At 42.4% G+C, this 20,286-nt stretch overlaps 2 protein-coding genes across 6 annotated transcripts in view; both read right to left on the bottom strand.

Moving 5' to 3' along the window:
• The window catches only part of LOC125742732 (E3 ubiquitin/ISG15 ligase TRIM25-like), a 30,226-nt gene that overhangs the window by 8,766 nt on the left and 1,174 nt on the right, over positions 1-20,286 (bottom strand). The window contains exons 1-3 of one of the 4 annotated variants that reach the window (XM_049014996.1): positions 19,794-19,870; positions 2,240-2,883; positions 2,047-2,142 (exon numbers count right to left, since the gene is read on the bottom strand). In XM_049014996.1, coding sequence (XP_048870953.1) covers positions 2,047-2,142; positions 2,240-2,842 — 699 coding nt within the window. In that variant the 5' untranslated portion in view covers positions 2,843-2,883; positions 19,794-19,870. Of the gene's footprint in view, positions 1-2,046; positions 2,143-2,239; positions 2,884-3,406; positions 3,562-18,434; positions 18,531-18,627; positions 19,336-19,793; positions 19,871-20,286 lie in introns of those variants that run through there. The other 3 variants (XM_049014995.1, XM_049014997.1, XM_049014998.1) reach the window with 3 other exon arrangements.
• trim25 (tripartite motif containing 25) overlaps positions 12,275-20,286 on the bottom strand; it is a 35,184-nt gene continuing 27,172 nt past the window's right edge. The window contains exons 13-14 of one of the 2 annotated variants that reach the window (XM_049014994.1): positions 13,139-13,177; positions 12,275-13,028 (exon numbers count right to left, since the gene is read on the bottom strand). In XM_049014994.1, coding sequence (XP_048870951.1) covers positions 12,496-13,028; positions 13,139-13,177 — 572 coding nt within the window. In that variant the 3' untranslated portion in view covers positions 12,275-12,495. The remainder of the gene's footprint in view (positions 13,029-13,138; positions 13,178-20,286) is intronic. The other variant, XM_049014993.1, reaches the window with a different exon arrangement.

Here is a 20,286-nt window from a genome sequence, read left to right as displayed (position 1 = left end):
GCAGGCAAAGTCAGAATCATGCATTGTTACATTTTGTTTACTCTTTCCTCAGTTCAACCTTTCTCAGACTTCAAAGTGAAAAACACTGAACCTGCCACAGGTATATGCAGTATATTTTACAATATTCACTGCAGTTCAATAAATGTAATTTTATCACATTTGTTATTGACAGAATGTCAGAATAAATACATCACTTACGACTATATACTACATTACTTTGCTGATACAGTGGCATGCAAAAGTTAAAACATAAAACATAAGGTTGTCAGACACCGAACTGCAAGATGCACATACAGTGGAAGATTTACATACACTAAATACACACTAGAATCATACCGGCTACACACAAGACACGGGCAAACACATGCACAACAATAGGGACCATTAACAACAACAATACAAGGGTTAAGGACTGTTTACAAAGAGCGTGATTTTCCCGACAAGCAAGTCTCCATGTCTCTCTCTGCTCCCGCGATGCCTCAGTCTGCCCGTCGCCACACTATATTGTGTTTTTCCTTTAAAGTTTTTACTGTAAAAACCAGAAAATTAAAAATTTAAAAATTTATTTGGTAGGCTTGTGAACAAATTAATCGAATTTCAGTGCTTTCTTATGGGAAAAAATCCCCTCGGTTCATGTACAAATTGCTTCATGAGCACTGGAACAGATCGTGTTTGTGAGCTGCAGGCCCCACTGTATTTTAACTTTGCGTGTCCAAAATGCATTAGCTTTCAATGTTCATGTTAAAACTTCTGTTGTTGAATTTCGCGGCAAGGATGACTCGTCCATGAAGGTCATTCTTGTGCAGGAGTTGCTGCATGTTAGTACAGTGTCCCTTAGTACAGTTAGTACGCTGCCCCTTCCTGGATGTCTTTTATAGTCAAACAGGGGCTTTGCTTTTCCTATCTGGCAACCCTATGAGCAGTTCTCTCTGAAAGTGTTCTTGGTCTTCCAGACCACAACTCGACCTCCACCATTCCTATTAACGGCCATTTCTTAGCTACATTACAAATTCAGGAAATGGCTACCCAAAAACGTTTTATCTTCCTTTAGGGTTCTCCTGCTTTATGGGCATCAATTATTTCATTTTCCAGACTTGCTCGGCAGCTGTTGTGACATAGCATGTCTCAGGCAGAAAAGGAGCAAGAATCCATGGGGCAGCTCCGAGACAAAAGGGGTTTATTAACAAACTACAGCAGGCCTCTTCAAATCCGGACCTCGATTCCAAATCCAGGCCTTATTTTCAGTTCTCCCAGGTAGTTAGTTTAATAATCACTGATTCTGATTGGTCAGAGGCTTCACACCGGGCTCCTGGGTAAAGGAAGGCTGGAAAACCAGCAGTGCTCGCACCTCGAGGACCGTGATTTGAATATCCCTGAACTAGAGCATACCAGGGAAAACAAAATGAAAGGACAAGGGGTTTTGGGAATAAATTTAAAATAAAATAAAAAAAAAAAACCCAAGAACAGGCTACCAGAACCTATAAATTTACCCAACTGGGAGAATGGGCACAGAACCAGAACAACACACATGACTCACAGGAAGACAGAAAGGAGCAGGCACTTAAATACACACACAAACCGGGCTAACGAGTGTAGGAGTGACACGACTAAGTCAATCAAAATCAACAAAGGCACAGGGCAACAAGTAACAGGTGGAGCCGATTAACAATAATGAGTGCAAAACTAGGAATCTTAACAGATGCCAAACTAAGAGACATTAACCACACAGAGGATACAATACAAAGATAATTATTATGGAAAAGTTATAAAACAAAACCAAAACTGAACACAAGGAGGGCAAACCTGAGACAGGAAAACATAAAATAATCAATGAGAAACAGAAAACCAACACCCACAAGGAAACAGACGAGGCTGGTCTCTAACCACCCCAAACCCGCGAGTGTTGCAGTCTCACCCCATCAATCAAACTATGCAGGAGCAAGGAAAACCTTAAAGATTAAATACTGACACATCTGAAGCAAGAAAGTTATTCAAGCAAATGTAATATCTCATCAAATAAAATGCAGCCTAATGAAAGACACCCACCTTCAGTACAAACTGCTGCTCCTTCATCTGACTGACAACTGTGTGGGTCTTCTCTATTTTTCCATCAAGATTATACATCATTTTCTTTAGCTCAGACTACAAAAATAAAGAATATGTTAATGTTAGTGTGAACGTTGTGCAGTTACGCTATATGCGTAATAAGTGTAACACATTAAGAAAAATGTATATTTACTTCCTGGATGTTTCGTCCTTCCTCTGGCTTGCAGAAGCTGCAGTTGTTGTGTTTTTCCTGAAGGCATACGACACAAATGCACTGGCTGTGCGTGCTGCAGTAAAACTCCATCATTTTGTTGTGAGTGAGGCAGATGCGCTCCTTGAGGTCTGACAGCGGATCTGTCATCTCATGTGTCGAAAAAATCGGATTTTCCTTATGCGGCCTCACATGCTCCTCGCAATACGACGCCATGCATGTTAGGCACGTCTTATATGCTTTGGTTTTCCCACAGACATCACAGGTAATTTCAGCCACTTCTGGCACCTTCTTAACCTCCACGTCCACATCGTTGGATCCTTCCAACCTCATATTAAACGTCTTCACTATGGTGCTGAGAACCGTGTTCTTCTTTAACTCGGGCTTGGTGGAGAAGTGAGTCCGGCACTGTGGACAGTTAAAGCCTAGGGCCACCTGATCGCTATCCTGCCAGGTCTTATCCAGACAATCCTGGCAATAATTATGCCCGCATGGCGTGGTCACCGGGTTATCGAAGACGAAGAGGCATATGCTACAATTCAGCTCTTCCTCCAGGCTCAGCAGTGAATACATTTCATCAGACATAACGATGAACTTCAAACGTTCTGCCGTGAGACGAAAGTCAGCTGCCAGAGAAATTAAACTGAAATGAAACTGGTGGCCAGAATAATCAGGATAACAAACGACCGCCGATGTTACATTGTGGGAACCAAATTTGGCAGTCAGACACACTTATTTTCATGGAATAACAATAATTTCTTTATTTGGATCTGAAGGTATTTTTTTTACCTGAAAACAAGAGGAGCAGATAAGATACTTTTTGGGATTAGCAGTGGGATCAAAATACTTACATTAGTTAAATAAACAGCAACACATGATAAACAAGTATTGCTGAAAACATAGGCATATTACAATATATAAATGGAAACCTTAGTATGAATACTGATAAGCATATATTGCAAATTACTAGATACTTTTTCCATAAAAAACAGCTTAATGCTTCTATATAACGTAGCTTAAAGTAGTTCATTTTTATTTCAGTACAGCAAATGACTAAAGAAGTCACTAACCAGGATCACAACCAAATAAGTATTTACAGACTATACTATAAGTGGCCAAATGGATGCTGTTAGCGCCCACAAATCTTACCTGATTTCTTTCCCTTCTCTGATGGTGGTAAATGGTAACTAAAGAGCACCTCAGCCTTAAATCACTCTTGCATCACTCTTGCCTATTCACACAATGAAGCTGAAAGACAGGATTCTACTGCAGCCCTGCACTGCAGCCACACCCGCTTTGATGGTCGCTCTCCGTGGAGTATTAAGCATTTCCGGTGTGGGTACCCTACATGAACTGGTTGTACCGGTTCCCTCAGTGTGACAAACTGTCTCATGTATAACAACCAAGCACTACTTTCGATTCCCTGCTCTTTCCCGAAAGCCTGAATCTCCTCCCCATCTTCTTCTGTGTTCCTGTGATGCCTGATCTCTTACCCTTTGCTTCCCAATCCCCTTCTCAGTACCAGCGTGAGTCTCCGCTTTCCCCTGTCTGTACACATGCCTGCCTTTCCCTGCACCCCTGCGACCAGCCTATTGGTTTACCGACCCTGGCTTGTACCTTTGACCACGATTTCCAATTTTTGTCCCCGATTATCATTGACTCTGCATCCGGATCCCTGGTTCCAGAGCTTTCCTCAGTTGACTATATGTGTATAATCTCGTACCTTTCAGAGTGATTGCCTGGCATTAATGTTAGAAGGAGGTAGAACTAGAGAAGATGCTATCAGAATGATAACAATGTATTCCCCGAACAGGCCTGTTAACCCCCCCCACCCCCATTTATTCCCCACCTTCCCACACCCCCAACCTCTATAACTTCTAGCATTACACTTTGTGTCTGTATGATATTATATGGTAGTTACCTCATTATACCATGTTACTGATACTTATTTGGTTTATCAAAGCAAGCCCACTCTTTTCTTTTTCCTATAATGTTAGCATGCCCAGTGGGGGGGGCTGGGGGGGGCAGTCTGTTGACCTTGGACCTCAGAGGTTTTTTTTCTCCCTACTTTGGTTCCTCTCCTTCGTTGCCATCTGGCTTTCTTTCTTTCGTTTCTTTTCCTTTCTTTCGTTTCTTTGCCTTTCCTTTTCCCCGCTTTTGTATTATTCGGTCTTAACGATGTTGGAATGTATCACGACACACCCATGCAATGCACCTTGGGCCGACACTGTTGTGAAAGGTGCTATATAAAAGGAACTGAATTGAATACCATGGGATGGATCAACTGGAAATGTGAACGTCAATAAATATGTTTTGCCCGAATGCTCTGTGTTCATGTCACGCCCTGATCGTGCTGTTTCTCCTGCATGCCTCCCCTTGTTTACCTCGTGTGGAATCCTCCTGGTTACCAGCTGTCCCTAGTTCTGTCTAATCATTCAGTGTATTTCGGTGTTTCCCTGTGAGTCTTCCCTGAGTCTGGTTATTAGCGTCTTAACATCACAAGTTCTCTGTGTTCCTGAGTGTGTCGCCCCCAGTAAATCCTGTGTTTTGCCCCCGTACCATTGGACTCTCGTGCCTGTTTCCCTGCCCCGCACTGCCATGACGGTTCCAGCCATGACACGTTACTCTGAAACCACTTATACCAATTTGTACCATTTTTCTCCAACAAAAATTCGGTAGTTAACTGTATTTCATTGTGTACGTCTTAATGTCCATGTCTTAAAATGTCATTCATATTATTTATATTCTTTATGTCTAAACATTTATATGCTACTTATTTCTCATTTGCACTATGACCTTTTCTGTGACATACACAGACACATCAATGGTATAACTCAGTAACTGCTATATAATATCATACAGACACATACTGTACAGATACATACAGACACCATTGTGATTTTCTTCTGAAATCAAAAGTTACTGATATTCTGCCATCTGAGCCATATTCATCACATACTCACCAACTTGTACTATTTCTAGAACTACTGGATGTTCATGTTTGAAAATGTCATTTATATAATTTATATTTGTTATATATTTATTTCTCCACAATGCCTGGAGCGATGAGGAGACGGAGGGGAACCTAGCGTTGGCGGTAGAGGGGGAAGCGCTCCAGGCCCTCCTCAGCCCGGTTCCTGATGAGCGGTAAATGCTCACAAGCCTGGTGGAGGTACTGGAATAACGGCTCACGGGTGGCTGTTGGCGGAGGTGGAGGGGGCAGAACTGGCGAACCAGCAGAAGGGGGACAGCGAGACCCTGGGAGTTGCATGGAGGAGCCACCCACAATTTCCCAGTGCCATACTGGAAGATCTGGCTGTCCAGCTACGAGTCCAGCTGACCAAACAGGTCGTCTTGCAGGAGATTTGGCTTGCTGACATCTCCTGCCCCTGAATCATCGGTCTGGATTTGCAGGGCCACTATGGATGTGCTGGGAGCAGCTGCCTGCCTCAGTGTGACAGCGGTGGCCAGCGGTGGAGGATGAAGGCGCCCATATGTAGTGGGAAGGGAGCAGCCCGCAGCACTCTGTTAAAGAACACCAGTGACAAAGGCAAGCTGTCCAGGAGTTGGGACAGAGTAGCAGCAGGAACCTGATGGCTGAGGAACGGAACGAGCTCAAAGCCCTGCTGGACTTGTTCTGCTGATGTTAGCGTGTCCAGCATCGGAGGAGGAAGCAGCTCCAGGGGTTTGAACCTGCTAGTGCAGGCCTTTATTTTTACGAAAACTGTCATAGTGTAAATGTCACAGCACTAAATGCGTAATCTGAGTTTTAAAAAGTTTTTTATGCAATCAGTACAGTGGGATCTGTATTTACATTCACAACCCCTGTAACGTCCAATATCATAGCACTGCTCTTAGAGCAGGGGTAGGGAACCTGATCCATGGAGGGCCGGTGCGGGTTTTTGGGATGGCCTCTCAATCAGCCAATAACAGTGGATTCCAAGAACTGGAGTTGAGAATCGCTGCTTTATTATTGGCTGACTGAGAGGGCATCCCAAAAACCCGCACCGGCTCTCTATGGATCAGGTTCAGTACCCCTGCCTTAGAGCAATCTGAGAAAAGTAATTAACATTGGCCTATATGGGTAAAAAAAATTTGAAAAAGTACTTGGCAAAATGAGCCCACACTTCAGGTTTGTATGCCATGGAACCTGTCTAACTCGGTAACAGTACTAGTCAACTAGGTTTACTAATGCTAAATGTTACCGCTACTTCTTGTCTGAGTTTACATTGTTGTAGAGGGAGAGTCAAATGTCAGAAAAAGATTAACACTGCTATATACTGCAGCATTTGAGGGTTTGAACACACCACAAAATGAACCACAACACTGAGTGCCACAATGGGAGGGTCACGGTGGGAGGGTCACGGCCTGCCCGGCCCCGTCTACTGCAGTTACCAAGATGGAAGCGCCGCACGGCCAGAGTTACAATAATATATCATTTTCAGTAGAGTCCCTATTCCTTTAATGTTTAGAAATGTGACCAAACTTTTTGATCAATAATATTATGTCTAAATTAATTCTCCCTCTCCAAACGGCTTCTTAAGGGCGCTCCTTCACGTCCCATCTCCATTTCTCCACTGCTGTTAGTGGCCAGTTCTCCACAAGTGTCACAGGCAAGTCTCATCCGAGCTGGAAGCTTGTCCGGCGATGCTTCGCATCGCACCGTGTGGAATCACACTGCATCGCAATAGGGGTGAATCGTATCATATCACAGAAATAGTTGAATCATATGTAATCCGAACATTTAATGTATTGGATCGTTGGCAATGCATCGAGATGTGCACTGCATCCCTTCAGCGATGGAACTGCACTAAACTGTACGGCGCCTCATTGGGAAAAAGCCCCCCCCTCCCCCCATTTTATATTTTATGTAGTTGATCCCACAATAATTAAGATATGGTGGCCCTCCAGTGCGGCCATATGATTATGCTTCCTGTGATTTGTTAACATCTCAAGAAGCTCTGGCGAGCTACCAAATCACGACAGTATATTTTGCTGCTGACCCAGTGAGGTTCCTTGGTATTTTTCGCAGCTAGGGGAATTTGATATACTAGGGTCATTGCGATTGACCAGTTGTCCACCAATGAAATAAAGCATTATCCATTAATGATCTCATGATCAATCGAACTGGAAACACACCATGACTAGACGGTCGCAATGAACCGGTTGGTTGCCCCTGCTATAGAGTCCTACTGCACGTGTTACTGACAGAGGAGTTGCGGTCTGCCCAATGGTGAGTAAACTATACAACGATGGCACTTTTAATAAAGTCGATGGATCAGTCTTCTGTCTCTGCATTACTTGCCATTTATTCGGAGTTATAAAAGCCAATACCTGTTCATCGGCAATTAATTGGGGGCAGTGGTGGCTTACATGGTTAGGGAAGCGCACTCGTAATCAAAAGATTGCGATTGGTTCAAATCTCAGACCAGGAAGGCATCACTGAGGTACCCTGAGCAAGGTACCATACCTAGGTGCTGAATTATCTGCCCCCTGCTATGTCACATTATCACATATGGGTTAAACATAGAGAACATGTTGCGTTGTTGGTGGGCAGTGGTGGCTTGATGGTTAGGGAATAGCACTTGTAATCGAAAGATTACAGGTTCAAATCCCTGACCGGCAGGGTCCTGCTCCCCCGGGCACTGAATTAACTGCCCCCCTGCTAATATGTGGGTTAAATGCAGAGGACACATTTCATTGTTGTGTCAACAATGACAATTCTTCATCTGAATTAGCTCATATTAGCCGATAATATTTATCAGTTGGGCATTAATTAAAGGTACATTATGTTTTTGGCTAATGCTAACTTGTGTGTTGTAGCATCGACATGCAGACCTCAAGGAGCCAACAGTGAATGCCCTGCCCAATAAGCAAATAGCCCTTGTATGTTAAACGGGCAGTTCACTCCAAAAGTGGAAAAAGACGTGTTTTAGAGGGGCTTCACTGCCATCTATCCATCTAAGTCTGGGGCGGCCAGTCTTAACCAGAAAGGGCTGCTGTGTATACAGGTGTTCGCTGCAACTCCCTAATTAGATTTGTAAGGACTAATTGGACTGAAGGGTCCTCACACCTGGGTTTGATCAGCTGACCTAAAGTTTACCCCAAAAACCTGCATAAAGAATCCTGCATTGAGCTTGCCGGATAAACTAGGTTATGATGCCTAATAAGGCCAGTACAGATGTCGCTTATTGACTCAGCCACAGGATTCAAACCTGTATCCCACTCAGCACTACACCACCCTCAAAGAATTAGCCTGGCCTACCCCTGGTTTCAACCCAGATTCTTCAGCTCCACAGTACAATCTGCACTCACTCGAGCCACCCAGCTCCGCCGTAACTGTAGTAAGAATTGATTGAAAGGATATTTCACCATTTTATTGTTTTTATCCAACATGAAACTCCCTACTCTCTAGAATTTTATCATAGGCCTGCAAGAACCTGGACTTGGGACTTCACTTGGTTTTCATTGCATGCCACACATAGTGGACTTAAGTTTTTTTTAGCTACTTGGGGGGGGGGTGTTAAAAAGTAAGAAAGCTAAATACCATTTCAATTGATGTACGCAGGAACCCGGACACTGTCAATTTGTGAGAAAAAAATAAGGAACACTTCTTTAACACAGTAAAGCTTTATTTCATTTACAGATTTTTTTTAAAGGTCTGCGCTCTGCCAATGTATGTGGAATACAAACATGATTTAGAATCAGCATACAAGGTACATTTTATTATTACTGCCGTCCATTGATCCCTGGCAGATGCACGTTCTTTACCTGACACAAAACATACAAATAATGACATCTGTTATGAGCTAGAACATGAGTTCATTGTCTCTCAACAGAGGATTCTTGTATTCCCTCCAAAATCACCTAAGTGACTGTTACAATCCATCCTATCCATCTATTTTGTATGCCCGCTGTAGAATTTTGCTGTTACTTTGTTATAGTACGGGTTGCTCTCTTACATCGTAACACAGAAATTCTAGCTTGTGTGGCCTCCTGTAATAGTAACGGTAATTAGAAAATCACCCTGCCCTCACTCCCTATTGAGACCAAAAGGCAAGGCGTTATCCAATCAGATACCAAAGAAGAGGAATCAGGCTACCAGAAGGTAGGATGATGAAGGAACAGAGTCGTTTGTCACTATTTTCTGGTTCCTGCCCTTTCATCGTGTGGCTCCTGCCTGGCCATGATCAAACGAGATCTACTGCCTTAGGCTCTGTAAAAAGGCTGGAATGACACCCAACCTTGAAGAAGGTTGAGAAAGCTGTGAGAACATCACCTGGGAATAAACTGCTTCCTCCCAGAGCGAGCGCCTCTGGTCTGGTTCATTGCTTAAAGCTGAAACAACAGAATCTATCGCCACTTAAATACTGCACACAAATATAATTGCGACAGAAATGAACATGACCTGTTTATTGGGCTGTATTTTCTCAAGCATGTCTAGAGGAAGGAGACCAGTGATAGGTACAGGGCCCAGTTCCCCTGTATCACAGTGGGCCACATGATGGCCAGGGGTCAACACCATGGCAAGCTGAGAGATATTTTGATTAAAATGGAATTACCACCATGGACATGTTACTTAAAAACAAAGCCTACATGGTGTTTTTTCCTCAGTCAAAATATTTTACCATGGAGTCTCGCCACATGCAGACAGGTTGACAATCCCCGGCGAAGACCGATGATGAGGCACAACCACCATCGTTTCACCTGCCTAGAGCCTCCATCTTCTCTAAATCCAAGCAAAGAGGTACGCAACATCAGCAGGGTCCACCAAATCTTTTTGGAAGCCGCTGCACTGACGCTCTAGAGGGTTAACGCCACCTCAACTTACCAGAAAATGCTGCCATCCAATGTATACAATTTACTCATTTAGTAAATGTTTTCATCCAAAATGACATACATTCTTTTGAGAAGACATGGTCAGACAGTCCTAGAGCAATGCATTGATAAATCAATAATAATAAACCTAGCTGGCGAACCACCACTTCTACGCTCAGGATACCAGGCCAGAAGAGCTTTTAGGAGCTTCTCCATTTCCTTTGATGGCCACACTCAGGGTGTGAAAACTGCATTTTCAGCTGCGCAGTGGAAGCTTAGCTTTGAGATACCTGTTACCATACTGATGTTTACTCATGTTACCCGGTCCAAGGCGCTGTACAGCTTCTCAGTGAAGCTCATAACAGAAGTAGCTGTTTGGACAAGACAGTAAAACGTCTGACTTTAAATCAAAGTTATTACTGTATCATTACCAGATGACACATATGGGATGATAAATGTGGGATTTAAGATGAAGTACCATGTAAATGCTTGCATTACTTTCACAAACAAATTCATATGTAATAATCAATATCTGATTTCATTACTAGGTATATTACACTAGCAATGTTTGTATTTTTCCTCTTCCACCGATTCACATGTACTGGCTTTGTCCCAGCTTACTTCTGACAAACACTCAAATCCTGGGCTGTATTATCAATGCCCACCATTTGGTTGCTGTTTCTGGAATTTGCACATGACCTCAGCCCATGCAATGTCCTGTCCTTTGTGTCTCCGCTGGACAAGCGTGCCTTTGTTATTGGATGGAGGGATGCTGCTCCACCCGCACCCAATGGCCGAGTGATCGAATGCCCTGTTTAAAAGAGGAAGATATTCTATCCATGGCACTGCGTATAAATTTCAGAGTACGGGGTCCATTTCTAACATACTTTCATAACGCGGACGTGCTCATCGTACGCTGAACATCTACAGTTTCACCCGGACAGGCGTGATTCACTGCAAGTGATTTCCACAGTATTTAAAAATGTAGCCTAAGTGGTATTTTGTCTCAATCCAAACATTCTGCCATGGACACAAGCAGGCCTCACCATAGATATGCTCATCCAGGTTGGTGATCCCTGGCGGCGACCAATGATGTGGTACAACCACTGTATTCTCACCTGCCTAGAGCCTCTAACTTCTCTATATCCAAGCAGAGAGGTACGCAAGACCAGGCAGGGTCCAATAAATCATGATTTAATCGAGATCTCTTGCCTCTAGTGTTAACTCCACTTCAACATACTGGAAAATGCTTCTGACCAGAATATGCAATTTACTTATTTGGCAGATACTTGTACCCAAAATCACATTGAGCCACATCCCTAAGAATAGAACCTTTAAAACAATTAACCAAATACATGTCCCCTCATCCACTAAAGCATTTCAACACCCAAATCTCAATATAAGCTAAACAACAAAGTCTGATTTCCGAAATCCTAATGAATGGGGCTTATTGCACCAGGAATCATTATTTTGAATGCATCACAATTCACATTTTATCTTTTCAAGTCAATCATGACGATAAACCTGGAAATTACCACCAAAATTGAACTGCTTCAAGTAAACATTAAGGATTTTGACTTTATTATTAATACACCAGATTCAAAAACCGACTGGATGTTCCACTGGGAGTCTGCATAATATGGAGGAGGTCTAATCTCTCCAGATGTAAAATAATTCTCAGCCTCCTCAGTTGCATAAAATTATGGATGTACAACGTGACCAGCATCACTGAACACATCAGTCATTCCAGTGTACATCACTCATTTCAGTGAACACCAGTAGCTTCTGGTTTGATTCCAGTACCTAGCTAGTGGTCCTCAAGTGCTATGCTCAGGGCACATGGCTTTGAGATACCTGTTAGCCTACTGATAATGTTTACTCATATTACCAAATTTTCACTTCACTCTAATTCAAAACCAGGTTTTCAGTTAGAAATATGAGTCTGACAAACATGATCTCAATGAAGCGCATAACAGAAGAGCCTGTTAGATAAAACAGTGAAAATTTCTGGCTTTAAACAGAAGTTATTACTGTATGATTACCACATGGCACATGTGGGATAACATATTTAAGATAAACAAAAAACAAAATCATTCGTAATAATCAATGTTTGATTTCACTTTCATATTTTTTCTTCTCCAGTAAGAGATTATTGTCCTAACTGCTAATTTTCAGCAAAAAGATTAGCGGTCAGTCCTGTTTGCCGTGTTATAAAGCTTTATTTTGCTAATGGTGCACTTCCAAACCCAAGATGAACCACAGATAAGACTAGTACTATACTGTTCCATAAAATGCAAGTATTATTTAACAGATTGCGAAAGTGCTGAATCCAAGTGCTCAAAATTAGGTACTAGCCTAAGTAGCATGAAAACTAGTAGCAGGCTGAAAGCATGCATTGGATAATTTGCACAGGCATCTGCTCAGTTGATCATCTTACACAGAGTGACGTGAGAACCACTGGAGAAGATCCAGAAGGCTGGATAAACTGGCTGTGAGAAGCGCTGAATGAAAGTGTAGAAGGGGTAGGCCCTGTCAGCCACAGTGTAGAAGGTGACGGTGCCCTGATCGCAGTCCAGTAGGATGCCTACCCGACTGGGGTTGGGATTCTCCAGCACTATCTCCCTGCTGTTGTGCCAGGCAGAGAGCTTAATGTTGAACCACTCCACGCACCAGGACTGGCTGTTGCGGCCCAGTCGGCTGGCGGGGCCCTTGCGGTCGATGCTCTTGTAGGCCAGGCCGAGGCCGCAGAAATTGTTGCTGCTCATCTTGACCTCCCAGTACTGGCGTCCTTGAGAGAAGCCCCTGGTGCCCAGCACCTGGGAGCACACGGCGAAGCGGCCGGGCCCGTCGGGGTAAGGACTCGGCTCTTCAGACACCATGGCCTTCGTGAAATTCTCCAACAGGAGGATGCGCTTGTGGGCCGTCATGGGGTCCAGAGTCAGTTCAACGCCATCTGGTAAAAGGGTGGGAAGAATCAGTCACCGCACACCAACATTCCGGAATATTCCATCGAGTTACAAGGAGAAACAAACCTCCACGACTTTGAACAAGAAACAAACTCACATTTCAGTAGATCACTTCTTTTAGCGGCATTTCCTGGTTCTGAAAAAAAAAGTAATTATAAATGTTATGATCGATCTATATCTATAGGTATATAAAATATATCTGTCACCACCAAAAAACAACTCTGAAATTAGCATGATACTAAAAACCGAAACAACTAAATGACAAAGCGGTTATTGTTAATAATTTGAAATGGATGATTTCATTCCAATTCAAAATTGCCCAGCACAAGCTAGTCTAAAACATAGATTTGTTAGCTAACTACTGGTGTTACACTACTTACGATGGGACTATGCTCTGATGAAGCCATCGCAAGTGGAAAATACTGACCAAGTACATTACAACTACTGTTACTAAATAAGTAAATAACTAGTGCTGTCGCAATGAATATCAATAATCCAGTAATCTATTGATTAATCTGACGATTCATCAAGTGATCATTTATAATATGTTATGCATTGCAATTGGGGCACGCTCAGTCACCATACAGTAAATTTAGGTACTAAAAATCACTTAAGTTGTTTTTTTGGACGGTGGAGAGGAACCAAAGGATCCACTGAAAACGTGTGCACGCACACACACACACACACACACACACACACACACACACACACACACACACACAGGGTGAACATGCAAACTCCACAAACACAAAGCGGCAGTGTGCAGCACCCACTGCGCCAACAAACTTGCACGGTGTGTAATATTAATACAGACATAGTTTTTCCAAGCACATGCAACTGTCACATCTCAAGGACCACGACTAATCTGCTGAGTTGAATCTGTCAATAAGTTGTAGCAAAACAATTTCATTCAGTCACAGGAAACCAAAACTTTTTTTACAATTTGAATGACGGTTCCTTTTCAACATCACCAAGTATACAGTATGTTTGACAAAAAGTCTAAAGTTCACCGCTACTGCTTTTGCATGGACTTCGAGAAAATCAATCATTTACATCTTCGTTGTTAGAGGGGAGAAAAGCAAACAATAACTGGTCAGGTAGACAATTTGTCGTCTGCTGTATATATATTTTGTATTTCATAGATACGACACTGAGCACAAGCAAGCAATTTCACGACACTGTTTTGTGTCTGCTGCCAAACCCCAAGGCACCGCCAACTTTGACAGACCCTGTCGGTAGATTAGTTCTGTTTGGCCACATAGTTAATTTTCAACTTCTGAATATCGCTAAAATTTCGATTTCCAATGTCGTTCATCCCTAACACACAATGCATCCACAAAAAAAATAAACAGGTTATATATACCGTATCATGTAAGATTATGAAGCCAAGACACAGGGCTAAACTGTGTTTTCAGCGATTATTTTGACATACAGGAATCGTAGACAGTAAATTATTTTTCAATTTAAATCAAAGTATTTGGCTAAACTCAAAAAAACGGACAATACATTGTTAAACACCGGACGAGATGTTTACACTCGTGATTGCTAGAGACTGGAAATGCAGCTGCACAGACGCCGCCGTCACTCGTCGTCAGTAGAAATTATACAACAAATTACTCGTCTAGGAGCAGATCATAATACGGCATATTATAAGACAGAGTACATCACTTGGTGAATGTAACCGCTAGGACAATACTGCAAAGATGTAACCAAAATAAGTGTTTCTGCACCTAATGTTAGCCTTGACGTCTCTGCATTGCTCTTATGTTAGCCCTGGTTATATGAAAACGTGCCTTATTCTGTAACTGTAACCAAGGATATAACTGGCTCCGTAGCCAAGCAGCATTCGGTCAGCTACATTTTCCAAAGGCTACTTTTGCGGTATGAGCTTGGGGCGTCATGCTTGGATCTCCATCCTTGGCCAGATTTTGGGCTCTCTGCCATGAGTATATAAAACGCGGAGGCCAAAGAAATGGGGATCGGCGACTCCGGGCCCCGGAAGGGGAGGCACAATGATAGTAACTGGTTCCGAAAGACGATGCTTGGGACGCCCGCTGTGACGAATATCTGGATAAAAATCAGCGTAGTCTAGTATCTGAAGCTTTTGCTAAATGCTTTCCGATTGCTATGCTGGAAATGAGGCCAAGTAAAATAAGGGGAATTAAATGGTATAATTCAGTTCTATGTACTACGTCTCTGAATAAATGAAACAAAACCGTAAATGTACATGTTGTGTGACGTCATAAAATCCAGAGCAAACTGAAAAATCGGCACATATGGAAAACGGTGCTTCTGCTTACCATGGGGGATGTAAAGGCCCAGGGCTTTTGGTGGCTCATTAATGTTCATTAAAGGAATGACTGGTTCTCGTGGAAGATGTGGTGGTTTTTTCTTAGTTTCTGAGAGAGATTAGTTTGTATCAGCTGGCAAACTTAACCAGACTCAAAATTTCCTATTTTCTTGGCATGTCGTATTATTCAGCTTCACAAATGCTCTGCAATTTTTTTGGGTGTTAAATGCAATCCATTGGTATTTTTCACACCACAAAAAAATGTGCAGTGGAATGCAAACTGGATCATCTCTTTCTTAAATGCAAATTGAAACAATTCTAAACTGTATGCGAAGGGTACAAATGTCATTTCAACTGAGAATCACAAAAGGGATGTAGAATGATCTTACTGTCAACTTTTTCACTCTTCATTTCCATGGGCTTGGGAACTGGAAGCAAGTATCAAAAAGAATAAGCGAGGGTGACACGTTCAGAAAGAAAATCCGTTTCCTGTTCAAAAGGATCCATCTTCATTGACAGTAATAGACAGGTGAACACGCTCATCCACAAACAGTGGCTTTAAAATAATATATGTATATATGCACAAGTTACAGCACTATGGACAGCAGGCATCTGTCAAAATTCAGCACCAAAGCAAAAACACCCAGATCTGTGCCCCGTGCGATGATTCGTGTAAAATTTCGGTTGCTTGTGTGTGTTTGTGCTCAAGCCCTGCCACTCACTCTCCATCTCTCCCTCTCTCTTACTCACTCACACACACACATTTGTAATTATAATTTTGTGGGGAATCTCCATTTATTTCTATGGGGAAAACTCTAATCCCAACATGATAACCTTAAAAACTAATGGGCTGGGTAGGGATTATTAAATTGTGGGGGCCATTTGGTCCCCACAATGTAATATAAACATAATTCAAACACACACACACCGCATCAAGTCATAGGTGTATGACTAATAGTGACGACTGACCCCTGAGAACTTACATGGAGACTTTTTCCTTGCGCCTTGTTGCCCAGGAGGCTGACGGATCATATCACGACCTAAACCCCCCGCCCAAAAAAAAATTAATTGCTTTGTTAGCTTGGTGACATTGCAGAGTCAAGACATGTCATGTTCTTCAATTCAAAAGCCAAGCTGGGACAAAAGTAAGGAGAAAGAACCGCTGACAACTAGAATTACTGGACTGTTACAACAAAAGGATGGAGTGAAGCTCCACTTCGCGAAATCCCTGAAATAAAAGGTGTATTTTTAAGTCATGGTGGAAACAGTTCGGCACTCACGTGTCCCGCGGACATCAGGCATTGTTGGATGGCGAACTTCTTTATTTCTATCTGCAGAGAATAAACATTGCAGCCCTGTTTACAAAATAAAACTTATTTCCCAGAAGGTGCGGATTAAAAAAAGTGCAGACTCAGCAAATCAAAATATCCTTATTTCTTTAATAAAACTCACCATCAACAGATGTGTTGCGAGTATCTGCCAAAAATGCAACTGTCAGAAGCATGCACACTTACCATCTATTTCTTACAGAATTGATATACAACAGGTAAACTACAAAATAGGTAAACTATACAAATACATGCACTGGCGCAAGAGAGAGACTGAGACTGAGGGGACACAACATGATCATTGAAATACAAAGGTCTGTGTGTTGGGGGAGGGGGGGGTCAATGAAGCCAAATTAAATGGTGGTGGGGGGGCAGATCACCCCCCCGGTTCCTACACCCCTGAATATACATACCTGCATTCGGTAGCTGAGGCTGACGGGACAAATCATGACCTAAACCCCACCCCCCCAAAAAAAATATAAAAAATGTATTGCTGTAAGTTGGTTGCATAGTAGAATCAAGACATGTACAACCTTCTCAGAAGGTGCAGATTTTTAAAATCCTCCATCACCTGACCCAGGAAATCAAAACACCTTTATTTCTTTAATAAAACTCACCATGAACAAATGTGCTATTGTGAGTATCTACCAGAAACGCAAATGTCAGAAGTATGTACATTTATTTCTTACATTAGTCATTTGCAATCAGAGGTAAACCACACTAATAGACATACCTGCATTCAGCAACTGAAGCCTCTTCTCAACCGGCTCTTTCAATAAGTTTTCAAAGAATTTTTTTAGAGCAAGTACGTAGTCCTCAGAGGCAATCACCTGTCTGGAATTGACACTGACTCTGGGCGCATATGGGTTAATGTCCACTGCTCGGGGTAGATTTACTTTAGCCTGAAATAGAGGAAAAATGCAACGCAATTGTTTTGTTACCATTTCATCTTTTAGCTGGTGCTTTTACACTGAAGTAAATAATGTCAGAGTATTTCAGAGTTCATAAATTTTGATCTTGTACTCTCATCAGCAGCGCCATTTAATTTAGAAACCCTTAAATTCTGTAACTGAATCACAACAGATTTTCTCTGTGTGTAACCAGGAACAGTGATGTGAATGTGATAAATACAGGTTATTCAGGTATATAATGTGCTTGTGGCCAGGAAAACACCTGCAGGAACATGAATGATTCCTTCTTGCCCAAGAGGCTCTCGATCTGACTTTTCGTTTCCTTCATCTGTTCCACGTTTAGGGCAAATCTCTTCATCAAAGACTGGATCTTCTCATTCCCGCTGTCTTGCTCTTGGTCCACAAGCTTCACGGCTTCCTGCTCACTTCTGTCAATGAGTTCCCGGATTTGCTGAAACTCACTCTCCAGAATCCTCTTCCTGCTACTGGCTGAATCCTGGAGTGGTGAACATGTGCCAGGGGACACAGAGCACAGGACAAGCGCTACACTCAGCAGGCAAAGTCAGAATCATGCATTGATATCTTATATGCTGGCCGGAGATAAGCAATACATTTAATAGAATTTGGTGCACTTTAATAAATGTAAAATTACTTTTATAATAAAAAGTATTGTTATAAAATAGCATTTGTTACTGAATGTCAGAATGTTTAAATACATAAATTCCCTCTACATACTGTACATTACTGTATTAACATAACTAGTAGACAAAACCCTACAGTGCAAGTAATTATGCATATAAAGAAGTTACTCAAACAAGTGTAATATCTCATTAAATAAAATCCAGCCTAATGAAAGACACCCACCTTCAGTACAAACTGCTGCTCCTTCATCTGACTGACAACTGTGTGGGTCTTCTCTATTTTTCCATCAAGATTATACATCATTTTCTTTAGCTCAGACTACAAAAATAAAGAATATGTTAATGTTAGTGTGAACGTTGTGCGGTTACGCTATATGCGTAATAAGTGTAACACATTAAGAAAAATGTATATTTACTTCCTGGATGTTGCGACGTTCCTCTGGCTTGCAGAAGCTGCAGTTGTTGTGTTTTTCCTGAAGGCATACGACACAAATGCACTGGCTGTGCGTGCTGCAGTAAAACTCCATCATTTTGTTGTGAGTGAGGCAGATGCGCTCCTTGAGGTCTGACAGCGGATCTCTCATGTCATGTGTCGAAAAAATCGGATTTTCCTTATGCAGCCTCACATGCTCCTCGCAATACGACACCATGCATGTTAGGCACGTCTTATATGCTTTGGTTTTCCCACAGACATCACAGGTAATTTCAGCCACTTCTGGCACCTTCTTATCCTCCACGTCCACATCGTTGGATCCTTCCAACCTCATATTAAACGTCTTCACTACGGTGTTGAGAACCGTGTTCTTCTTCAGCTCGGGCTTGGTGGAGAAGTGAGTCCGGCACTGTGGACAGTTAAAGCCTAGGGCCACCTGATCGCTATCCTGCCAGGTCTTATCCAGACAATCCTGGCAATAATTATGCCCGCATGGCGTGGTCACCGGGTTATCGAAGACGAAGAGGCATATGCTACAATTCAGATCTTCCTCCAGGCTCAGCAGTGAATACATTTCATCAGACATAACGATGAACTTCAAACGTTCTGCCGTGAGACGAAAGTCAGCTGCCAGAGAAATTAAACTGAAATGAAACTGGTGGCCAGAATAATCAGGATAACAAACGACCGCCGATGTTACATTGCGGGAACCAAATTTGGCAGTCAGACACACTTATTTTCATGGAATAACAATAATTTCTTTATTTGGATCTGAAGGTATTTTTTTTACCTGAAAACAAGAGGAGCAGATAAGATACTTTTTGGGATTAGCAGTGGGATCAAAATACTTACATTAGTTAAATAAACAGCAACACATGATAAACAAGTATTGCTGAAAACATAGGCATATTACAATATATAAATGGAAACCTTAGTATGAATACTGATAAGCATATATTGCAAATTACTAGATACTTTTTCCATAAAAAACAGCTTAATGCTTCTATATAACGTAGCTTAAAGTAGTTCATTTTTATTTCAGTACAGCAAATGACTAAAGAAGTCACTAACCAGGATCACAACCAAATAAGTATTTACAGACTATACTGAAGTGTCCAAATGGATGCTGTTAGCGCCCACGAATCTTACCTGATTTCTTTCCCTTCTCTGATGGTGGTAAATGGTAACTAAAGAGCACCTCAGCCTTAAATCACTCTTGCATCACTCTTGCCTATTCACACAATGAAGCTGAAAGACAGGATTCTACTCCAGCCCTGCACTGCAGCCACACCCGCTTTGATGGTCGCTCTCCGTGGAGTATTAAGCATTTCCAGTGTGGGTACCCTACATGAACTGGTTGTACCGGTTCCCTCAGTGTGACAAACTGTCTCATGTATAACAATCAAGCACTACTTTCGATTCCCTGCTCTTTCCCGAAAGCCTGAATCTCCTCCCCATCTTCTTCTGTGTTCCTGTGATGCCTGATCTCTTACCCTTTGCTTCCCAATCCCCTTCTCAGTACCAGCGTGAGTCTGCGCTTTCCCCTGTCTGTACACATGCCTGCCTTTCCCTGCACCCCTGCGACCAGCCTATTGGTTTACCGACCCTGGCTTGTACCTTTGACCACGATTTCCAATTTTTG

This window comes from Brienomyrus brachyistius, chromosome 5 (assembly GCF_023856365.1).
Source record: "Brienomyrus brachyistius isolate T26 chromosome 5, BBRACH_0.4, whole genome shotgun sequence".
Taxonomy (NCBI): domain Eukaryota; kingdom Metazoa; phylum Chordata; class Actinopteri; order Osteoglossiformes; family Mormyridae; genus Brienomyrus; species Brienomyrus brachyistius.
Note: the sequence above shows the minus strand (reverse complement) of the source record. Positions and strands in the feature narration are given on the sequence as shown.